General features: G+C 51.8%; 1 protein-coding gene across 2 annotated transcripts in view; it reads right to left on the reverse strand.

Moving 5' to 3' along the window:
* The window catches only part of ABR (ABR activator of RhoGEF and GTPase), a 210,958-nt gene extending 187,424 nt beyond the window's left edge, over positions 1-23,534 (reverse strand). The window contains exon 1 of one of the 2 annotated variants that reach the window (XM_039475784.2): positions 22,747-23,534. In XM_039475784.2, the coding sequence (XP_039331718.1) occupies positions 22,747-23,449 (703 nt within the window). In that variant the 5' untranslated portion in view covers positions 23,450-23,534. The remainder of the gene's footprint in view (positions 1-22,746) is intronic. The other variant, XM_039475785.2, reaches the window with a different exon arrangement.
* Between the last annotated feature and the right edge of the window lie 763 nt (positions 23,535-24,297).

The raw sequence follows: 24,297 nt of genomic DNA on the forward strand, positions 1-24,297 counted from the left end.
TGCAGTTAATTAAGCAGATTTTCTATGTTGAGGTATGCTTATATTCCTGGGATAAATCCTATGAGATCTGATATAAAGGGTCAAGGGCTGGGCACGGTGGCTCATGCCTGTGATCCCAGCACTTTCGGAGGCCGAGGTGGGCGGATCACCTGAGGCCAGGAGTTCGATACCAGCCTGGCCAACATGGTGAAACCCTGTCTCTACTAAAAATACAAAAAATTAGCCAGGCGTGGTGGCGCAAGCCTATAATCCCAGCTACTCGGGAGGCTGAGGCATGAAAATTACTTGAACTCAGGGGGTGCAGGTTGTAGTGAGCCGAGATCGTGCCACTGCACCCCAGCCTGGGTGACAAGAGTAAGACTTCATCTCAAAAAAAAAAAAATACTCTAACAAGAGGGAGAATGAAACAAGTTATAAACTGAGATAGCAAGAGGCTGGGCTTGATGACTCACACCTTCAGTGTCAGTACTTTGCGAGGCCAAAGCAGGACGATCTCTTGAGTCCAGGAGTTCAAGACTAGCCTGGGCAACATACCAAGAACTCATCTCTATAATTCTTTTTTAAATTAGCCAGGTGTGGTGGCACATGCCTGTGGTCCCAGCTACTTGGGAGGCTGAGGTGGGAGGATCGCTTGAGCCCAGGAGCTTGAGACTTCAGTGAGCCATAATCATGCCACTGCACTCCAGCCTGGGCAACAGAGCATGACCCTGTCTCAAAAAAGAAAATAAAGCAAAAGAGAGGCCAGGTGCAGTGGCTCACGCCTGTCATCCCAGCACTTCGGAAGGCTGAGGGAGGTGGCCCATTTGAGGTCAGGAGTTCAAGACCAGCCTGGCCAACTTGGTGAAACTCCGTCTCTACCAAAAATACAAAAAGTAGCTGGGCGTGGTGGCACGAGGCTGGGGCCGGAGAATCGCTTGAGCCCAGGAGGCAAAGGTTGCAGTGAGCTGAAATCTCTCCACTTCACTCCAGCCTGGGCAAGAGACACTGTCTCAAAAAAATAGTAATAATAAAATAAAATGAGAGAGAGAGAGATTAAAAAAAAAGAAAGGTACTTGGGGAGAAGCTATATCTGGGATGGGGATTTGGACTCAAGAAGTTTTTCAGCCTTTTGCCAAACAACTAAAGGAGTGTGAAATTCCCCCAACACATCCTTGAAGGGGGCTGCGGATAATCAGAGTGAACCCCTCACCCACAGCACAGCGCTTTTTCCACAATGTGGCACGAAGCAAGCTGCAGCCCACAAACAAAAGCTGCTTATTTCCCTTTCAGCTTCTAAAACCTCTTAATTTTGTAATATGCTCAGAGTGGGAGGCAGGTCAGGCTGGGAAGTGACCAGACAGGAAGCTGCGGATTCTGTTTTTCTTCCAGACACGGCGCCTGCAATTAATTCACCTACACACCATGATTTGAGGCCCACGCAAACTAAGGGGCGTCTGAAGAGCAGGAAGAGGGCTGTGTTTTAGGTGACTAAGCAGGTATTATTCGGGGTGAATTAAGGCTGCTGAGGTTGAAAGTCTTCATCTTAACTCCTAAGTTCTTCCGTGCCAGCTTCTCAGAGATTGCGTACAGACTGTGCAAAGATACCCTCGTAACCCCACAGTGATTTCACTTCTTCAAAGATGACAGGCTCTGTGGTTCCAAAGAGACAAGACGGCAAAAACAAGGCAGTTTAGGCCAGACGCAGTGTTTCAGACCCTGTCTGTAGTCCCAGCACTTTGGGAGGCCAAGGCGGGAGGATCACCTGAGGTCAGGAGTTCAATACCAGCCTGGCCTACGTGGTGAAACCCCGTCTCTACTAAAAATACAAAAATTAGCTGGCATGGTTGTGCACGCCTGTAGTCCCAGCTACTCTGGAGGCTGAGGCAGGAGAATCGCTTGAACCCGGGCGGCGGAGGTTGTGGTGAGCTGAGACTACGCCACCACACTCTACCCTAGGCAACAGAGTGAGATTCTGTCTCAAAAACAAAAACAAAAACAAAACAAACAAAAAACAGCAGTCTAAGACGCAGTGACACTGTTTCTATTTTGGAGAGATGTGAAATGTTATACAGGACTTCCCGCCACCCCCACAGCCTTAAAACTAAAGACTAGGGATCTTTAGATCCCTGCAGCCTAAAATCATCATTTATTTTGGCTTTCATCAGTTTTTGGATTCTATGATAGGGGTGTGGGTGTGTAGGGGTGTGTGTGTGTGTATGTGTATGTGCATCTATGTGTTTGTGTGGGAGTGTATATCTGTATGTGTATGTGTGTGTGCGTATGTGTGTATGTCCATATGTATGTGCGTGTGTGTATGTGTGTGCGTGCATGTGTATGTGTGCGCATGTGTATGTGTGCATATGTGCACATGTGTGTATGTGCGTGTGTGTGCATATATATGTGTATGTGCGTGTGTGCGTATATGTGCCTATGCATGTGTGTGTGTATGTGTGTGTGTATGTGTATGAGCGTGTGTGTGTGTGTATATGAGCGTATGTATGTGTATGTGTGTATGTGTGTGTATATGTGTGTATATGTGTATGTGTGTATATGTATGTGTGTCTCTGTGTGTATATGTGTATGTGTGTATATGTGTGTATATGTGTGTGCATGTATGTGTATGGGCATGTGTCTATGTGTATGTGTGTGTGTGTGTATATGTGTGTGTGTATGTATGTGTGTATGGGCATGTGTCTGTATGTGTGTGTATGTGTGTATATGTGTGTGTATGTGTATGTGTGTGTATGTGTGTGTATATGTGTATGTGTGTGTATGTGTATATGTGTGTATGTGTGTGTGTATGTGTGTGTATATGTGTGTGTGTGTGTGTGTGTGTGTGTGTGTGTGTATTTATATATTTTCTCTCCATGAGTAACCACCACTGCAGGGATAACTTAGGCAAAACATTTAAATTATTCCTTAACAAGTTTAAATTACCCTAACAATGCTGAATGTCTACAGTTCACTCAATAGCAATTTAAAGGAATATAAAGGAGAGATTTAAGATTTGAAGCCGGGCGCGGTGGCTCAAGCCTGTAATCTCAGCACTTTGGGAGGCCGAGGCGGGTGGATCATGAGGTCAAGAGATCGAGACCATCCTGGTCAACATGGTGAAACCCCGTCTCTACTAAAAATACAAAAAATTAGCTGGGCACCGTGGCGCGTGCCTGTAATCCCAGCTACTCAGGAGGCTGAGGCAGGAGAATTGCCTAAACCCAGGAGGCAGAGGTTGCGGTGAGCCGAGATCATGCCATTGCACTCCAGCCTGGGTAACAAGAGCGAAACTCCGTCTCAAAAAAAAAAAAAAAAGATTTGAATACAAAAATTCTGATTGTACGTAGTATTTCCCTGTAATGTGGCAGCTATCTCAGTGTATACAGCTCATTGGCCAAGTTCTCTCTCCAAGTAAGATACTCAAACAAAAGAAGCTTTGCTTTTGACCAGATTTGGTGGCTGAGGCCTATAGACCCAGCACTTTGGGAGGTGGAAGCAGGCAGATTGCTCGAGTGCAGGAGTTCAAGACCAGCCTGGGCAACATGGCAACACCCGTTTTCTTTTTTTTTTTTTCTTTTTTTGAGATGGAGTTTCATTCTTGTTGCCCAGGCTGGAGTGCAATGGCACGATCTCGGTTCACTGCAACCTCCGCCTCCCAGGTTCGAGCAATTCTCCTGCCTCAGTCTCCTGAGTAGCTGGGATTACAAGTATGTGCCACCAAGCCAGGCTAATTTTGTATTTTTAGTAGATACAAGGTTTCTCCATGTTGTTCAGGCTGGTCTCGAACTCCCGACCTCAGGTGACCTGGCCGCATCGGCCTCCCAAAGTGCTGAGATTACAGGCGTGAGCCATCGTGCCTGGCCCCAAAATCCCATTTCTACAAAAAATACAAAAATCAGGTAGGCTTGGTGGTGCGTGCCTGCAGTTCCAAATACTCAGGAGGCTGAGGCCGGAGGATCACTTGAGCCCAGGAGGCAGAGGTTACAGTGGAGATCGCCCCACTGCACTCCAGCCTGGCGACAGAGTAAGACCCTCTCTCTCAAAAAAAGAAAGAAACTGAACCCCTAAATAGAACCTACTATGTGCCAGGCTCAGCCCTTACATCAACCCCATTTAGTCCTTACAAATCTGTGAGGTGGGGACACTGTCACCACCCCGAGCTGCAGAAGAGAATGAGGCCCGCGAGGGCTGTGGCATTTGCCTAGAGTCACACAGAAGTTAGGGCAGAGGTCAACGCAAACCCAGCTCCATATCTTCCTGTGTTCCCTGCCCTAGACTCACCCCTCTCACAGTGAGGGGAGGAAGGGCTGGAGAAAGGCTGACGCCATCGGCGAAATCACATCTACTCCGAAGGGGCCACTCAGCTCTGACTAATGCCTTCCATCCACACTGCCCATCTTCCCATCTGTCAAGCAAAGCCAGAAATCCACACTGCTAGGTTCACCTCCTGGCTTTTTTTTTTTTTTTTTGATGGAGTCTTGTTCTGTCACCCAGGCTGGAGTACAGTGACTGCAACCTCCGCCTCCCAGGTTCAAGCAATTCTCCTGCCTCAGCCTCCCAAGTAGCTGGGATTACAGGTGTGCACCACCACGCCCGGCTAATTTTTGTATTTTTAGTAGAGATGGGGTTTCACCATGTTGGCCAGGCTGCTCTCAATTCCTGACCTCATGATCTGCCCACCTCAGCCTCCCTTAGTGTGCTGGGATTACAGGCGTGAGCCACCGCGCCCAGCCAACCTCCTGGTTTTAAATGAATTCAATTTTGTTGTAACCCTCTGCAGCCCAAACAAAGCCCGTTAGCAGACCGCACTCAGCCTGGGCCGCCTTGTGCCACCCTGCCCGAGCAGCTGCCTCTAAGGACCGCGCTGTCCTCCGCCTGGCTAAAAGCCCTGCCTGGAGAGTTCTGGGTCTCATGGCCAAAAGGGAGTCACCTCGGCGAACAATAGCTCCTTCAGCAAACTGATATGAATAATTAATTTCTGTGTGCTCACTGCCAGCCCACAAAAGTTACCAACAAGCTCAGCATTCAGGAAGCAGCTCTGTGCCTGTGAGACAATGTGGATGGGTGTAGGGGGGTTCGGGGGGGTTCAGGGAGCCCCGTAATGAAGCCCAGCATAGGGAGCCAGTGGATGTCACCCAGCCTGCTGCCCAGGTAGGGCCGCAGAGCGCCAGCAAGCCTCGTGAGAGACATGGCGTGCTGCGGCTTTCCCTGATGTCCGCGGGAGTGGGCTCCACATTCCTCAAGATGCTTTAAAATAAAGTGAAAAGGCACAATCATGCAGCCAAACAGAAGGGAAGGCAGCTGCCTGCAAAACGGGGCTTCCTCCGTCACAGGACCCCAACCCCAGCCGACAGCACAAGGGCTGCCTCGCCCTCCTCCCCAGGCTGCAGCTGGGAGGCATCCCTAATCAGAGGCTTTACTTCTCCAGCTCTTGGGTCATTCAAACTACAGGATTTCCAGTCTCAATGAAGGCGATGACCAGGCAACTGATGAGCTAGATACCGTTTTCCACCCTTGGAGTCTACTTCAGCTACAAGCATGGCCAAACTAGTAACCGTGTGATCGTAACGCAATTATCCAGCACGTACCGAGTAGCCCCTATGGGTCAGGTCCGGTTCAAGACACTCGCACACGTATTGATCTATTCAACCTTTACACCAACTTAATCAGCTATTGATAATGTGTTATCATCATCCCCTAGTCTACAAATATAAAAGCTGAGGCACTGACATTTTAGGCTGGATAAAGAATGAATGAATGAATGAATAAATAAACAAAACAAACAAACCGAGGCACAGAAAGGTGGAGTAACTTGTGAAAGGTCACATGGCAGTTAAGTGGCAGAGCTGTGATTCAAACTCAGGCAATGCGGTCCTAGATAGCATGCTCTTATTTTATTTTGAGACGGAGTCTCGCTCTGTTGCCCAGACCGGAGTGCACTGGTGCAATCTTGGCTCACTGCAAGCTCTGCCTCCCAGGTTCAAGTGATTCTCCTGCCTTAGCCTCCCGAGTAGCTGGGATTACAGGTGCCCGCCACCACACCTGGCTAGTTTTTATAATTTTAGTAGAGACGGGGTTTCACCATGTTGGACAGGCTGGTCTCGAACTCCCGACCTCAAGTGATCCGCACGTTTGGCCAGCATGCTCTTGACCATCACGCAGTACATTTATATGGAGCACACCACATGCCAGACCCCATGCTACCCATTTTCTGTATGTTATTTCATTTAACCTTTGCAACGCCAAGTGAGGTATAATGATCCTTATTGTATAGAAAAGAAACTAGGTTTGTAGACAGGTGAAGTAACTTGGTGAAGGGCACAAAATGACAAGTGGCCGACTGCTCAGACCCAAACCCTGGTTCCTCTGATTCAAAGCCAGGATCTTAACCTTACTTGGTACATAGTCTCAGCTCATTTAACTTACTGGGGTCCTAACGTAGGTCTGTCTGGAAAACTAGTATAATCGCCTTATTCTAGAGTGAAGAGCTGTAGTCTGGAGAGGTGGCAGTCAGTGGCGAGGGAGTAGAGAACACCTTTGGCCTCAGAAAGGGCTGTGTTCCAGTCCTGACTCTGTCCTGTGTTAGCTGCATGACTCTGGACAAGTGGCTGACTGTCTCCACATGTGTCAGGGCAGAATGAGAAGAATCATGCTTAGTCTCATGGGAACATACTGAGTAAAGTATGCGTGTGACATATACTTCTACTCAGCATCCAGCAAGGCAAAACCATCTCATCATAGTCAGCTGTCCCCAAACTGGAAATGGATGATTTCAAGCTTTTGCTGATGAGTCTTTTCTTTTCTTTTCTTTTTGAGATGGAGTCTCGCTCTGTCGCCCAGGCTGGGGTGCAGGGGCACAATCTCAGCTCAGTCCAGCCTCTGCTTCTCGGGTTCAAGCGATTCTCCTGCCTCAGCCTCCCAAGTAGCTGGGACTACAGGCACCTGCCACCACGCCCGGCTAATTTTTATATTTTTAGTAGAGATGGGGTTTCACTGTGTTGACCAGGCTGGTCTCAAACTCCTGAGTTCAAGTGATCCTCCCGCCTTGGCCTCCCAAAGTGCTGGGATTATGGACGTGAGCCACCGCGCCCACCCATGGTCTCACACACCCATCATAGGTGACAAGGAGGATTCTTTTCACTATGTTAGTGACCTCATAATTTTGTACCTGCAGCAATGAACCATGCCGTTAGTTTTATCATTTTCGTTTGCAGAAGCCACCAAGCCTGATGATATGCGTCTGGTTTAATTTTATTGTTGGGTCCTTGTTTCCTCGTGCCATGGCTGCTTGTACAGCAGGATAAACCTACGTGCCAGCCTCCCATGAAAGTCTCAGACTTTGAGACTCAGACCTGTTTGGGCAGAGATAGCCCGCATATGTCCTGCAGTTTGCTCTCAGAGGCGGAGATGGCCTCAGAGGAGGACGGACATCACAAGCCTCTGCGGGCTTCTCTGGAGTCTGCTCATGCCTAGCTTTTTCCAGCTGCTTTTGCTCTGTATCCTCGGCAAAAAACAATCTTAGCCACGAGTATAATCTGCTGTCAAGTCTTGTGAATCCTAGCAAGTCGCTGAGTGAAACAACAGCACAATAACGTAGTCATCTCTAACGCTGTGTATTAGGTTTCCAGTTTTAAGACCTTGTGACGGAGCCCCCCTAGATAATCCAGGATAATTCCTCCTTGTCAGAATCATGGCTGTCATCTCAGCACTTTGGGAGGCGAGGTGGGCAGATTACCTGAGGTCAGGAGTTTGAGACCATCCTGGCCAATGTGGTGAAACCCCATCTCTACTAAAAATACAAGAATTAGAGGGGCGAGGTGGTGCATGCCTGTAATCCTAGCTACTCAAGAGGCTGAGGCAGGAGAATCACTTGAATCCAGGAGTGGAGGTTTCCATGATCCAAGATCCCACTACTGCACTCCAGCCTGAGTGAGACCGTGCTACTGCACCCCAGCCTGGGAGAGGTCGCGCCACTGCACCCCAGCCTAGGAGAGGTCGTTTTGCTGCACCCCAGCCTGGGTGGGGCCGCGCCGCCGCACCCCTGCCTGAGTGACAGAGTCATGCAAGACTCCATCTCAAAAAAAGAAAGAAAGAAAGAGTCTCCCATTGAATCACATCTACAAAGTTCCTTCTACCATGTAATATAACATACAAGTTCAGGGATGAGGAGGTGGACATGTTTAGATGCCATGATTCTGCCTACCATAGCCATTGCAATGGGGCAGGGGTAGAGGGTTCTGTTGTTTGCCAAACGCACTCCTAATTGAGACCCAGCTCCTGGCTGTACCTAGGGAAGGCAGGGAAGGCTTCACAGAGGAGGCAGCCTCCCAGCCAAGACCTGAATGAACAGGAATCTGTCTGTCACATGGACAACGTGGAGAGGGCATATCCATGGAAATGCTGAGGAATGAGTGTGCAAGGTGAGCTGGGAGGCTGTAAGCAGTTCAGCATCTCGGGAGCAGCAGGTGTTCACACTGGCAGGGGGTGTGTGGAGGTCATGGAGGGCCTGGCACATCAAATTGAAGGAGCTCAGAGATTACTTTAACTATAAGCAGTTCAGCATCGAGGGAGCAGCAGGTGTCCACACTGGGTGGGGGAGGTGGAGGTCATGGAGGGCCTGGCACATCAAATTGAAGGAGCTCAGAGATTATTTTGCAGGTGGCAGGAAGCCATTGAAGAGTGCCAGCAGGGGGTGCATAACTGGACTTAGGGGCTAGAGAAATCATTTGGATTTAATGTGGAACATAAAAGCTGGGAGCTGGAGGGAAAAGGCTGGAGGCAGAAGACTCAGTTATTGGATTGACTTAGAGTTTAGATTAGGCATGGTGACATGAGCATCTATTCTTTTTATTTATTTATTTATTTTTGAGACGGAGTCTTGTTCTTTTTTTTTTTTGAGACGGAGTTTCGCTCTTGTTACCCAGGCTGGAGTGCAATGGTGCGATCTCGGCTCACTGCAACCTCCGCCTCCTGGGTTCAGGCAATTCTCCTGCCTCAGCCTCCCGAATAGCTGGGATTACAGGCACGCACCACTGTGCCCAGCTAATTTTTTGTATTTTTAGTAGAGACGGGGTTTCACCATGTTGACCAGGATGGTCTCGATCTCTTGACCTCGTGATCCACCCGCCTCGGCCTCCCAAAGTGCTGGGATTACAGGCTTGAGCCACCGCACCCGGTCCCTGAAGTCTTGTTCTTATTGTCCAGGCTGGAGTGCAGCGGTGTGATCTCAGCTCATTACAACCTCTGCCTCCCATGTTCAAGGGATTCTCCTGCCTCAGCCTCCCGAGTAGCTGGGATTAGAGGCACGCACCACCACACCTGGCTAACTTTTGTATTCTTAGTAGAGACGAGGTTTCACCATGTTGGCCAGGAAGGTCTCAAACTCCTGACCTCGTGATCGGCCTGCCGTGGCCTCCCAAAGTGCTGGGATTACAGGCATGAACCACTGTGCCTGATCAGCATGAATTATCTCTTAATAAAAATTAATTAATTTTTAAAGCTGGAGAAAAAGCCCCACCACTTAGCGCTAGGAGATCTCGGCTTATTAGTTAACCAGCCAGAGCCTCCGTCTCCCCACCCACAAAATGAGTACAGCAGCACTTACTTTAGGAGGCTGTTCTGAAAACCGAATGTGAGGATGTAGGTGAAGCACCTGGCACAGTGCCTTGCAGATAGTACATGCTAAATATACGTTAGTTCCTTCCCTCCCGTGTCTATAGCAATTTTAAAGTAACCACTTTTCTTAGCAGTGGACAAACGTGACAGGAGCTCCAGGCAACCTCCCTCAGACAGAGTCACCTCAGGCAGACTGCAGCAGCCGTCAAAGAGGAAGGCAGGAGCCGGATGGTGGCGGAAAGATGGCAGATTGACTCTGCAGCCAAGCGGTGCAGAAACAGGAGAGGCGCACATGGTGTGAATACGGCTACACGGAACGGCGGCACAAGTCAGGTGGTCACGGAGACGTCTGCTTTTAATTCTAGCATGGTGCACAGAGCTCAGTTTCCAAAACAGCCAAATCTGCCCCACACCCGCACAAGTCCTGTGATGACAACAGAGCCCTGATGTGGGCAGACAGTGCACTCCCCACCCTCCCCGCATGGGTTCCTGAAAACCAGATCAAACTCAACAGGCCTTACACAACCAGAATTTTCCAGCACAGTACCAGGGCGGGGAATATATTTTTCTCACTGAGCTTTTCATTCCTGACTATTCTTTTTTTTTTTTTTTTGAGGTGGAGTTTCGCTCTTGCTGCCCAGGCTGGAGTGCAACAGCGTAATCTTGGTTCTCCGCAACCTCCGCCTCAGCCTCCCGCGTAGCTGGGATTACAGCACGCACCACCACCCTTGGCTAATTTTGTATTTTTAGCAGAGATGGGGTTTCTCCTGACCTCAGGTGATCCGCCCGCCTCGGCCTCCCAAAGTGCTGGGATGACACACGTGAGCCACAGCGCCCGGCCTCATTCGTGACTATTCTAAAATCAGCCAGGAACTCATCAAGTGCCTGCCCTGAGCCCAACTCTGTGAAAGATACTGTTGCGAGGGAGAAACGCGGTATAAATGATGGTCCCTGTGTTCGAGCTGCCAGCTAACCTCTTAGATTCAGAGTAACGCCTCACAATAGACACGTAAAAGGCCAGTGCCTTGCGCAGAGCAGTGGTTCAGTGGCTATTTGTTTACTGGGTCAATAAATTAATAGATGGCATAATAAGATGCTTGTGCAGCGTGGGGCTCACTCAGAGAACCACAAGATGGGTCGGAGTGGTTGGAAGAGGCTTGTGCCAGAGGCTGCTAGCTGCCAACACAATAGCAATTCTTCTGTTTTTCCTTGGGACAGAGCCCCTATTTTATCTGAGGTAGCCATATGCCCAGAGAGAACACACATTTCCCAGCCTCCCTTACAGCTTGAGGTGGCTAAGGAGATAAAAACAGAAATCGTCACGAGGGGTTCCCAGGAAAGTCCCTTGAAAGACACACCAGCAGCCACCACTCGCCCTTATGCTCCTCTTCCCATTCTTCTAATTCCTGCCTGAAACGTGAATGTGATGTCTGGATCACTAGCAGCTGTTTCAGACCAGGAGGCAAGCTTGGGGACAGAGAAGCAGAAAGACTGAAAAGCCCACATTCCTGCTGAGCACGCAGTTACCATACTCTCCCCGGACTGCTGGCCTCAGGAATTCTCTTCCATGTGAGATAAATAAGCCTCTATCTTGTTTAAGCTACTTTTTTGAGTTTTATCATACACGGCAAATCCCGATCTTAACCAATCCCAGGTTCCACGGAAAATCAGGCCTTAAAGGAGGGGTTGGTTGGTCTGGGGACGGGTTTGGGGAAGCAGAGGGGAAGACGCTGGCGGGGACGAGCGCTGGCTGACAGCGTCTGCGTAAAAGGTAGAAAATAAGAAGCCAGATGGTGGTTTTGTAGACGTCAAGGGAGACAGGGCTTGACAGGGAAGCATCAGAGACCGCAAAGGACTCAAAGTTCGTCTTCCTCTGAAGAAGCAAAACACCCCTGGACTAGGGAAAGGGGTAAGTGAAAAGGGAGAGAAGAGTCTTGGAAACTATTCCTGGAGAGATTCAATTGTAAGCAGCCACCTGGTTTAGCCAACTGAAAATCCTGGACTTGTAACAGCAGCAAAAACAGTGCATAGCACGAGCGGGTGTGAAGGGTTTAATAACAGGCAGGCTTCACAGCAAGTCTCTGAAATAGTCCTATTATTATCACCACCACCTTTTTTTTTTTTTTTTTTTGAGACGGAGTTTCCCTCTTGTTACCCAGGCTGGAGTGCAATGACGCAATCACGTCTTCCTGCAACCTCCGCCTCCCGGTTCAAGCGATTCTCCTGCCTTGGCCCCCCGAGTAGCTGGGATTACAGGCACCCGCTATCACTCCCATCTTATGGGCAAGGAGCCGGAAGCTTAGAGAGGGCCATTAACTCATCTGACGTAAGTCTTATGACCCTGAAAACTAGGTAATAGCAATCCCATTTTTCAGATGGGGAAATGCTTGTACTATGATTCGAAGCCAAGGAAAAGCTGATTTTAAAACATAAAGATCGCCAGGCGTGGTGGCTCATGCCTGTAATCCCAGCACTTTGGGAGGCCGAGGCGGGTGGATCACGAGGTCAAGAGATCAAGACCATCCTGATCAACATGGTGAAACCCCGTCTCTACTAAAAATACAAAAAATTAGCTGGGGGCCGGGCGCGGTGGCTCAAGCCTGTAATCCCAGCACTTTGGGAGGCCGAGGTGGGTGGATCACGAGGTCAAGAGATCGAGACCATCCTGGTCAACATGGTGAAACCCCGTCTCTACTAAAAATACAAAAAAAAAATTAGCCGGGCATGGTGGCGTGTGCCTGTAATCCCAGCTACTCAGGAGGCTGAGGCAGGAGAATTGCCTGAGCCCAGGAGGCGGAGGTTGCGGTGAGCCGAGATCGCGCCATTGCACTCCAGCCTGGGTAACAAGAGTGAAACTCCGTCTCAAAAAAAAAAAAAAAAAAAAAAAAAATTAGCTGGGCATGGTGGTGCATGCCTGTAATCCCAGCTACTCAGGAGGCTGAGGCAGGAGAATTGCCTGAACCCAGGAGGCGGACGTTGTGGTGAGCTGAGATCACGCCATTGCACTCCAGCCTGGGTAACAAGAGCAAAACTCCGTCTCAAAAAAAAAACCATAAAGATCCAGAGTGAAACACAGAGCGAGTCGCTTTGTCAACAGTCTTTTACCCAGGAGAAAAACAGAGCAGAGGAATAGAAAAGGTTCCGGACTTGGTTGTGTTAACTGCTCGTACAGCAGGAAGGAACTGTTAAACAGGCTCCCCCTCCGCCCTCTGGCTGGCAGGTAAAGCATGGTGAGGTGAAGATTGTGGGGGTTTGAGTTGGTTGGAAAGAAGCCCTCAAGAGCCAAGCAAATAGTGGCACAATATCAGCGCCTGCTACAAATCAATCACAGCAAACGACCAGCTCAGGTGTCTCAAATGGCTTTTTTTTTTTTTTTTTTGAGACAGGTTCTCACTTTCTCACCCAGACTGGAGCACACTGTCGCAATCTCGGCTCACTGCAACCTCTGCCTCCTGGGTTCAAGCGATTCTCCTGCCTCAGCCTCCCTAGTAGCTGGGATTACAGGGGGCGCCACTGTCCCTGGCTAAATTTGTGTTTTTAATAGAGATGGGGTTTCACCATGTTGGCCAGGGTGGTCTCAAACTCCTGACCTGAAGTGATCGGCCCGCCTTGGCCTCCCAGAGTGCTGGAATTACAGGCATGAGCCACCGCGCACGGCTACCACAGTGAAGGCTCAGAATTCAATCCTTCGAATTCAGTTTCTCAGACATCCACCGAACACAAGTAATTCTTCCAGGAGTAACAATCTCCTTAGTCACTGATGTGAAGGGGAGAAAACCCATCAGGTTACAGATGAACCAGGTAACACAACTACCTAGGAGGAAATTCATTTCCCATAAGGATTAAAAATAAAGTCTCAGGGCCAGGTGTGGTGGCTCATGTCTGTAATCTCAGCACTGTGGGAGGTGGAGAAGCAAGGATCACTCAAGCCTGGGAGTTCTAGACAAGCCTGGGCAACATAGTGAAACTCTGTCTTAAAAAAAGTGCCTGCAGTCCCAGCTACTTGGGAGGCTGAGGTGGGAGGATCGCTTGAACTCAGGAGGTGAAGGCTGCAGTGAGCCGTGTTTGTGCCACTGCACTCCAGCCTGGGCAACAGAGTGAAACTCTGTCTTAAAATAAAATAAGATAGGTCAGGCACAGTGGCTCACACCTGTAATCCCAGCACTTTGGGAGGCTGAGGCGGGCGGATCACCTGAGGTCACGAGTTCAAGACCAGCCTGACCAACACAGTGAAACCCCGTCTCTACTAAAAATACAAAAATTAGCTAGGCGTGGTGGCTTGTGCCTGTAATCCCAGCCACTCGGGAGGTTGAGGCACGAGAATGGCTTGAGCTTGGGAGGCGCAGGTTGTGGTGAGCCGAGATTGCGCCACTACACTGCAATCTCGGTGACTGAGCAAGACTCTGTCTCAAATAATTATAATAATAATAATAATTAAAATAAAAGTATCCATCAGTAACCTTCCAGAATCCAACGGTGGGGCCTCCTGAGTAGGGAAGTCTGGTGTTCTACTGGCTGCCCATGCTGGAAGTTAAAAGGGTCAACTTTGTGGACTGACTCCAGTTCAAATGCTGACTTCACCACATGCTAGCGGGTGACTCGGGTTTCTTTACCTCTCAGAGCTTCAGCATTTTCGCTTAGGAAATTTCTACCTGCTGAGATGGCGGGGACTCTGTGAACCAACCTCCTGCTTCTGTGACTGTAACCTTGACAGGACTTACATCACCAGCATCCCCTGCTTCACATTCCACGAAGGGAGGCTGCAGGATGCAAGAGGAAGAACCCGGATCCAGTTCCTCAGCCCACCTTGAGGGTTCTGAGCTCCTGACCTGGAGGTTCCTGTCAGGGTTTCAGGGTCTTCCTCTGCCTGGAGTGTAGAGAAGGCAGAAGCTCGACCCTAAGACTGTCCTCCTGTTCTAGGCTCTTGAATGTCACTATGGTTCTAAACAACATTCCTTAGTCACTCATCTTAGGATTTAACCTCCAGCCACCCACTGGAAAGTTGTTTTATCCAAAAACCTACGTACGCCACCCCAGGAGCCAAAGAGCCAGTGAGAATCTTTTTTCTTTTTTTTTTTTTTTTTTTTTTTTTTGAGATGGAGTCTTTCTCTGCTTCCCAGGCTGGAATGCACCGCCATGATCCCAGCTCTGCCTCCTGAATTCAAGTGATTCTCCTGCCTCAGCCTCCCAAGTAGCTGGGATTACAGGTGCCCGCCACCACGTCCGGCTAAGTTTTTTTTTTTTTTTTTTTTTTTGAGACGGAGTTTTTGCTTTTGTTACCCAGGTTGGAGTGCAATGGCACGGTCTCAGCTCACTGCAACCTCCGCCTCCTGGGTTCAGGCGATTCTCCCTCCTGAGTAGCTGGGATCACAGGCACGCGCCACCATGCCCAGCTAATTTTTTGTATTTTTAGTAGAGACGGGGTTTCACCATGTTGACCAAGATGGTCTCAATCTCTTGACCTCGTGATCCACCCGTCTCGGCCTCCCAAAGTGCTGGGATTACAGGCGTGAGCCACCGTGCCCGGCCTCCAGCTAAGTTTTTTGTATTTTTAGTAGGGACAGGGTTTCACCATGTTGGCCAGGCTAGTCTCGAACTCCTGATGTCAGGTGATCCATCCACCTCAGCTTCCCAAAGTGCTGGGATTACAGTGTGAGCCACTGCGCCTAGCCACTAGGGAGAATCTTGAAGGTAGGTCACCAACCTGTCCAGTGTCATCTCTTAACACAGGCCTGGCGAGAAGTAAGACCTGGACAAATGTTTGTTGAGTGGGATGGATGGACGGACAGATGGATGGATGTATGGACGGATGGATGGACGGATGGATGGATGGATGGACGGACGGATGGACAGGTAGGTAGGTTGATGGATGGATGGATGGACGGACATATGGGTAGGTGGGTGAGTGGGTGGATGGATGGATGGATGGTTGAATGGATGGATGAATTCCAAGGGCCAGCAAAAACAGAAAACACTTGTCTTCATAAGCAAAGTTTAACACATGGAGAAAATGACACCAGTTTAAAATATTAATGATGTTTACTTTATCATCTGACACTGCCAGTCAAAAAGATGACTGAAAAGCACCTTTGGGCTTTGCTAGAAGAATGCAATTTGTTTAGAGTCCAAATGCACAGGAAATGCCAGAGGCAGCAGAAAGGATGCAAAACCCCTCAAAAAGATGTATCACCCAGCTCCTGCACGCGCTGGCATGCAGCGGTGACACAGAAGCCTGCCAGCATGCAGGGAAACGAGAGGCTCTCCAAATGCAGGCTTGCAGCTGAGTCTGCCCGAGAGTGCACAGCCAAGGGGAGGAGGCCTGGAAACCAGTCTGCTCACCTACAAGGCCACGTCTGCCCAGGACGGAGCCAGATGAGTGGGCAGCAGCCCTGGTGGCTGACATCAGCAGCAGATGGTCTGGGGTCTCCTCGGGACTTTAGTGATAAAGAAAATAAGTCAGGAGCAGTGGCTCACTCCTGTAACCCCAACTTTGGGAGGCCAAGGTGAGCAGATCACCTGAGGTCAAGAGTTCGAGACCAGCCTGACCAACATGGTGAAACCCTGTCTCTACTAAAAATACAAATATTAGACAGGTGTGGTGGCAGGCACCTGCAATCCCACATACTCAGAAGGCTGAGGCAGCAGAATCGCTTGAACCCGGGAAGCAAAGGTTGCAGTGAGCCAGGATTGCGCCACTGCACTCCAGCCTGGGTGACAGAGTGAGACTCTGTCTCAAACCAACAACAAACGATGACCCCCTCCACACACACACACACACACACACACAGACACGAACAGCCTCCATGGTCACCATGCACCAGGTGTTCTGCTAAACTCTTCAAATATTCTCTTGCATTTAATCTTTCTAACTATCCTGAGAGGTGGGTACTAATATTTGAGGCAGTACAGCTCAGTGTTTGAAGCATGGACTTGGAAGCCAGACTGCCTGGGTTCAAATCCTAAGTGCTACTTATAAGCTGGGTGACCACAGGCAGGCCTCATGATTCTCAGGCAGAATGGAAATAATAACGGTACCCATATTAGTCCCTTTTCACACTGCTATAAAGAACTACCCGAGGCTGGGTAATTTATCAGTGAAAGAGGTTTCATCGACTCACAGCTCCCCATGGCTGGGGAGGCCTCAGGACACTTATCACCATGGCAGAAGGCGGAGAAGCAGCAACCGCCTTCTTCGGAAGGGGGCAGGAGAGAGAACGAGCCAGAAGCAGGGGAAATCCCCAAACACTCTGAAACCAGCAGATCTCATGAGAACTCAGTCACTACCACGAGAACAGCTGGGGGAGCTGTCCCTACGATCCAATCACACCCCCCAGGTCCTGCCCTCCACATGAGGAGAGTACAATTCCACACGAGATGTAGGTAGGGCCGCAGAGCCAAACCTCAGTGCCCATCTCATGATGGTGTTGTGTGGTATAGATGAATTAAAGTGTATAAAGGGCTCAGAACAGGAGCTGGCAAGGCAGCTGCTGAGATGCTGGCTATTTCTGTGATTCCCATCGGACAGACAGACTGAGGCCTGGAAGGGTCAGTGGCTTGCCTGTGGTCTCATGCCTGGGGAGGGGCAGGGCCAGGCCACTGACACAGGCCTGGCTTCCCAGCACGGGCTGCACCCAACACAGCCAACTCCACTCTGCTGTGCCCTACTCCTCGCCAGGCCAGCACGAGCTAGTCTTTGTCTTTTCTGGTACCAATCAAGGCTACAGGTGCTGACAGGAAGATACTGGGCGAATTGGCAGACTAACTTTTTTTTTTTTTATACAGAGTCTCGCTGCGTCGCCAGACGCCAGGCTGAAGTGCAGTGGCGCCATATCTTTTCACTGCAACCTCCACCTCCCGGGTTCAAGCAATTCTCCTGCCTCAGCCTCCCAAGTAGCTGGGACTACAGGCGTGTGCCACTATGCCCAGCTAATTTTTGTATTTTTTAGTAGAGATGGGGTTTCACCATGTTGGCCAGGATGGTCTCGATCCCTTGACCTCATGATCCGCCCACCTTGGCCCCACAAAGTGCTGGGATTACAGGCGTGAGCCACCGCACCCAGACTGCAGACTAACTTATTTACACTCTGATGTTGCTAGCATGCCCTCATCTAGAAGAAAATGGCCCTTTCCAAAGGTGGCCCTTTTCACCTCTGCTTCTGGGCCTCACTAGAGAGGCCTCACGTGTTCTCTCTCTGAAACCCTGAGACTAAGGCAGAGCCTGCGTTGCCCAATAAAACCTGACCTCAAGTACCTCTGAATGCAGATAATGGTATGATTGCTGGTGCAGCCAATCCAGCAAGAGACCCACGAGCCAAGATCACCTCTGCCTGGGGTCCTGCCCTACTGCCTGGAAGGTTCTAGAAAGAGTCAGAGCCTTGCTGGGAGAGGGAAACATGCATCTTATTCATTTAAACTTTTCAGAAACAGGGTACCACTCTGTTGCTCAGGCTGAGTGCAGCGGTACAGTCATAGCTCGCTGCAGCCTCGACCTCCTGGGTTCAAGCGATCCTCCCACCTCAGCCTCCTGAGCAGCTGGCACTAGAGGTGCACACCACCACAGCTGACTGACTTTTTTTTCTTTTTGTTTACTTTTTATTTAGTTTTATTTTTTAATTTTTTTTTAAGATGGGGTTTCACCATGTTGGTTAGGCTGGTCTTGAACTCCTGACCTCAGGTGATCTGCCCACCTTGGCCTCCAAAGTGCTCGGATTACAGGCAGGAGCCACCACGCCTGGCCTGATCTTTTTTTCTTAGAAATGGGACCTCATTGGCTGGGCGCGGTGGCTCACGCCTGTAATCCCAGAACTTTGGGAGGCCAAGGCGGGTGGATCACAAGGTTAAGAGATCAACACCATCCTGGTCAACATGGTGAAACCCCGTCTCTACCAAAAATACAAAAAATTAGCTGGGCATGGTGGCGCGTGCCTACCCAGTTACTCAGGAGGCTGAGGCGGGAGAACTGCCTGAACCCAGGAGGCGGAGGTTGCGGTGAGCCGAGATCGCGCCATTGCACTCCAGCCTGGGTAACAAGAGCGAAACTCCATCTCCAAAAAAAAGAAAAAAAAAAGAAAGAAAGAAAGAAAGAAATGGGATCTCACTGTATTGCCCAGGGTGGTCTCAAATTCCCAGCCTCATGCAATCCTCCCACCTCAGCCTCCCAAAGGGCTGGAACTGCAGGTGTGAGCCATTGTACCCGGCCACATGCACCCAGGAAACCAAAGCATCTGCAATCCAGAATGACTGGGGCATGGGAAGCTCTGAGGAAGCAACTCGGCCGGGCACAGTGCCTCACGCCTGTAATCTCAGCACTTTGGGAGGCCGAGGCAGGTGGATCACTGGAGGCCAGGAGTTCAAGACCACCCTGGCCAACATGGCGAAACCCCATCTCTACTAAAAATACAAAAAGTACCCAGGCGTGGTGGCACACCCATGTAATCCCAGCTACTTGGGAGGCTGAGACAGGAGAATCGCTTGAACCCAGAAGGCGGAGGTTCCAGTGAGCCAACTGGGAGACAACACTCCAGCCTGGGTGACAGAGCAGGACTCTGTCTCAAAAAAGAAAAAAAAAAGGCAACTCAAAAACGACCTGCGGTACTGGTTAATTAACACTTATGGGTGCTTGCTATGTGCCAGGTCTATCCAAAATCCTTTAGAAACGTGATCCCTTTCATTTCTCCTATCAGCAGTATGAGAGAAGAGGTGCTTATCAGTCTCATTTTACAGATGAGGAGACTGAGACTCAGAAAATTCAAATAACTTCTAATGCCACCCAGGCAGTCTAGCTTCAGAAACCATGGTTTTCGTCAGTGTTTGCAAACCTTTCTGTTCTCACAGCAAGAAACACATTCTGTGTCAGCTCCCAGTGTACACATACATATCTGCATAGAATTGAAACTGAGTCTGAACCCAATCATGCTCGGCATGGCCAACACACTCACCTGTTTTCTGTCCTATCTCATCTCATTAAACAGCTACATTCCTCAAGCAGTATGTACAGAACACTGAATACGTGTGAGGCACTGTTGCGGCCTTGGGGGCTACGGTGAATGAAAGAGAGAAAAATCCCTGCCTGCCTGGAGCTTGCATTTCACTGGAGGGAAGCAGTGAGTTAAGATCCACGTGCAAAATTGTAGCATCTAAGGTTGTAATTTGGGGAATGCTGCAGAGAAAAACGCAGCAGCAAAGGACAAGGGTGGTGGAGGAAGACCTCCTGGCTGCTTTTGTTGTCGACCACACTCATTTCAGTGAGCGTCCCCTGCAGTGTGAAAACCCTGCCCTCAATCGCTGCACTCTAGTACCTCCCTGTATGCTTGAAGGCTCTTTCTCCCAGATTGTGTGCATGTGCACACATGTATGTGGCAGTGTGCACACACATATATATGTGTGCAGGTGCGCATGTGTGCATGCATGTATGTGGCAGCATGCACATGTATACATAAATATGCAGGTGTGTGTGCATGTATGTGGCAGTGTACACACGTATATATGTGTGAAAGTGCATATGCGTGTGTTCATGTATGTGGCAGCGTGCACATGTATACATAAATATGCAGGTGTGTGCATGCATGTGGCAATGTGCACATGTATATATGTGTGCAGGTGTGCATGTGTGTGTGCATGCATGTGGCAGCGTGCACATGTATACATAAATATGCAGGTGTGTGTGCATGTATGTGGCAGTGTGCACATGTGTGTGTGCATGTGTGTGCATGCATGTATGTGGCAGCGTGCACATGTATAAATGTGTGCAGGTGTGTGCGTGTGCATGCATGTATGTGGCAGTGTGCACATGTATATATGTGTGCAGGTTGTGTGCATGCATGCACGTATGTGGCAGTGTGAACATGTATATGTACATGTGCACATGTATATGTGTGCAGGTGTGTGTGCATGCACATATGCATATGACAGTGTGCACATGTATATGTGTGTGCAGGTGTGTGTGCATGCATGTATGTGGCAGTGTGCACATGTATAAATGTGTGCAGGTGTGTACGCATGCATGCATGTATGTGGCAGTGTGGACATGTATATGTACGTGTGCACATGTATATGTACGTGTGCAGGTGTGTGTGCATGCACGTAGGCATGTGACAGTGTGCACATGTATATGTATGTGTGCAGGCAGGTGAGCATGTATGTGTGTGTGTGTGTGTGTGCATGTAACTATGTGTGAGTCCACCCCCACTCACTTCCTCATTGAAGAGGCTTTGGAGACTGGACGCAGAACCCACACATGTGGCTGTGCAGTTTCTCTACGGGAGCTTGCCCTATAAAGGGGCTGGAACGGGGCCTGAAATACAGCCCAGGCCTCACTGGCCAAAGCCACAAGTGCCAGACATATGCCCTGGCACGAGTCTTTAGTCCAGAGGAATGAGACTTTTATCACTGGTCCACCCGGAGGGGAGCACGCTTTGTAATTCCCAGGGGCAGCGCCGATTCCTAACTGGCATCAAGGCGCCCTATGTGCTCCAGTGTCCTACAGGAGACAAGACGCCTCACAGAATAAACATCACCCCCTGGGCAAACTCTAGTGCGCTGGGCTCACTGGGCAGGGTGACGGATGTGGGTCTGGGGCGATGAGATTGGAGCCAGCTCTGAAGCACCTGGGGCCTCTGGTAGCCTCCATTGAGGGCATTTGGAACTTGGCACTAGAATGAAAACTTTAGGCTCTTCCCTTACGTTAAAGAGACATATAAAAATGTTGCTAGCACAGGGGGCAGGAGGATGACCTATTGGAAATGCAGCCAATCTTTGCTAATGAATTAGCGTAACTAATCAAAACAGATGATTTGATGGGCCTTCCAAATGCGCTTTTAGCAAAGTGGACGGGTTTTCATTCGAATGCAAACTCCGCCAGATAAAATCTAATAATGGAAATTTTGGAACAATCCCAGCTTCAGTGATTTTTTTCTCCTCCTTCACTGAGTAGGAAGACATCTTAAATTCCTGCAGCTTGACCCAACCAGACGCCACCAGTGTCCTGCCTTCTGCGTGGCTGAAGAGACTCTGACTGTTCCCAGATGCAGCAAGGGGCAGTCACGCCACCCCACTTCCCACGCGAGTTTCATCCTCGGCCCCATTCCCACTCCCTGACCTACGAAGAGGCCGCTGGGCGCTCAGTTCCCTGCCATCGCGCATTCACTCAGTCATTATTCCCTGAGCTTTCGCTGTTTCAAGTCCCCGCGGGTGCGACCAGAAGGGGATTCAAAGACGACTGAGACCAGGCCCTGCCCTCAGAAGAGAGCAGACGTGGCAGGAGGCCCCAAGAAGGCCTCAGCTCACCCCAGCCAGCACGTCATCCCCCTGAGCTTCAGTTTCCTCTTTTATCAAATGCGGGCACTAGACATGATCTCCTGGCGCCGGGTGAGCTGGAAACTAGACGGTTCTAAGCCTTCCCCTTCCTCTCACGCTCCCAGGCTCCTAGAAAGTCGACAGATCAGCGGGCAGCCTCCTAAGACAACGCGTCCGCCAAGCGGGGCTGGCGAGGGTCAGGGAGCTTCCCTGAAGCTTCCCACGCACAGAGCAGCCTGGAGAAGATGAGACACAGGTTCAGAAACCCGAGGGGAAGAGTTCGGCTTCCAAAGGCGGGAAACCGGAGCTCAGAAAGAGTCAGGAGTGTCGGAAAGCGGGAAGCCGCTGGCGCGTGTGCGGAGAAGGATCCACAGTCAGGGCGGCTGGGAGGGATCTGGACCGCGAGGCGTGGCGGGCTGCAGGGACGGGGGTGTCCGGACCGGGGGACGGGCTGCAGGGACGGGGGTGTCCGGACCGGTGGGCGGGGTGGGCTGCAGGGACGGGGCGGGTGATGTAGCGCCCAGAACCGAAGGGCCGAGGCCTGGGCAAAGGTTCCTCCCACGGACTGGTCCCACGCCTTATTTCATCGTCGCTGCCGCCGCCGCGAGGCTAATTTCCAGTCACCCGCGCTGAGCATCGCTGCGCACTTTTTTTCTAAGTTCCACAAGTGGCTTTGGGGTAAACAGGCGAATCTCATCGGCCTTCCCTCGGCCTTCCCGCCCGTCCCAGCCCCTACCTTGAGATTAAACAGGACCACGAAGTCTGCCACGGCGGGGAGTCAGCAGCCCGAGGGGTGGGGTGGGGGACGCGGCGGGTCTAGAGAGGGGCGCGCGCGGGATCTAGGGGATCTGGAGGGTCGCCCACCTGCAGAGAAGCCGTCCTCGCGGTCGGAGCTGTGGCGGCTGCCGTCGCTGTCCCTCTCCGGGGAGCTGTGGGCGGGCGAGTCCCGCTCCGGCGCCCGCAGGAACCTGCGGCGTCTCCACGGGGGCAGGTGGTCGCGGGCCCCGCGTCTGGGGGGCTCCTCCTCCTCGGCCTCCAGCTGCTCCAAGTCCGGGCTCCCGCGCAGGGGTCTCAGCGCCCCGGGGGTCGGGGGCGTCCCGCGGTGGGGGCTGCTCTCGCGCCCCGGCCTCTCCTCCCCCTCGTCCCCGCGCATCCGGAACCGGCAAGGGGCCGCCATCCAGGGGCCAAGCGCAAACTCCTCGTTCGGATCCAGCGTCTCAGAGTCGCAGCCGGCGCCCGCCTCGTCCTCCCGGGCGCGGAACCGCAGCGGCGGCTGCAGCAGCTGCTGGTGGACGGCGGCGACCCAGCTCCTCCCCGAGCGGGGAGCTGCGGCCTCGGGTTCCCGGGGGTCTCCAGCCGCCTCGCGCCCCTCCCCGGCCAGCAGCGCGCGCAGGTGCGAGGCCTTGAAGCGCTCCTGGGCCAGCACCTGTTGCAGCCGCGCCAGGTTGAGGCTGCAGCGCTCCAGCTCCCGCTCCACGTCCCGCGCCGTCTCCAGCCGCAGCGCCGGCGCCTCCGTCCCGGGGAACTCGGCCCGCCACAGCCGCTCGAACGCTCGCGGGTCCCACATGCTCCGCCCGCGGCCCCCGGCCCGAGAGACCTGGGAGAAACCGAGTTCCTTCCGCCCTCGCGCCGGTTCCCTTCTTCGTCTGCTGCGGCCGCTTCTGGGTTTCGCCTTCCTGACGTCAGCTGCTCCCCGCGGGGGGGGGCGGGCGCCTGGAGGACCAAGACCCGCCCCGGGCATCTCCCGCCAGCTCCCGCCTCGGGGCCGCGACCGGGAGGGAGAACGGGGTAGGGCGGAGCTGTGGGGCAGCCTCGAGTCACGCCTTCACCCCTCCCCCACGCCTCGCGCTGCCCGCCCCGCCCCATGTCCACCCGGAACCATGTCCACCCCCGACCCATGTCCACCCGGGCCCATGTCCACCCCGACCCATGTCCACCCTGGCCCATGTCCACCCCGGGCCCATGTCCATCCCGACCCATGTCAACCCCAGGCCCATGTCCACCCTCGACAATGTCCACCCCCGACCCAGGTCCATCCCGACCCAGATCCATCCCGACCCATGTCAACCCCGGGCCCATGTCCACCCTGGGCCCATGTCCACCCGACCCATGTCCACCCCGGGCCCATGTCCACCCCGGGCCCATGTCCACCCCGGGCCCATGTCCACCCTCGACCATGTCCACCCCGGGCCCATGTCCATCCCGACCCATGTCCATCCCGACCCATGTCCACCCCGGGCCCATGTCCACCCTCGACCATGTCCACCCCGGGCCCATGTCCACCCCCGACCCATGTCCACCCCCGGCCCATGTCCATCCCGGGCCCGTGTCCACCCAGGACCCCCTGCCCGCCCTGCTGCCCGCCCACCCTGACCCCTGACCACCCCAACCTATGTTCACCCAGGACCTCTGGCT

The sequence above is a fragment of the Saimiri boliviensis genome, chromosome 17 (genome assembly GCF_048565385.1).
Source record: "Saimiri boliviensis isolate mSaiBol1 chromosome 17, mSaiBol1.pri, whole genome shotgun sequence".
In the NCBI taxonomy this organism is placed as follows: Eukaryota; Metazoa; Chordata; class Mammalia; order Primates; family Cebidae; genus Saimiri; species Saimiri boliviensis.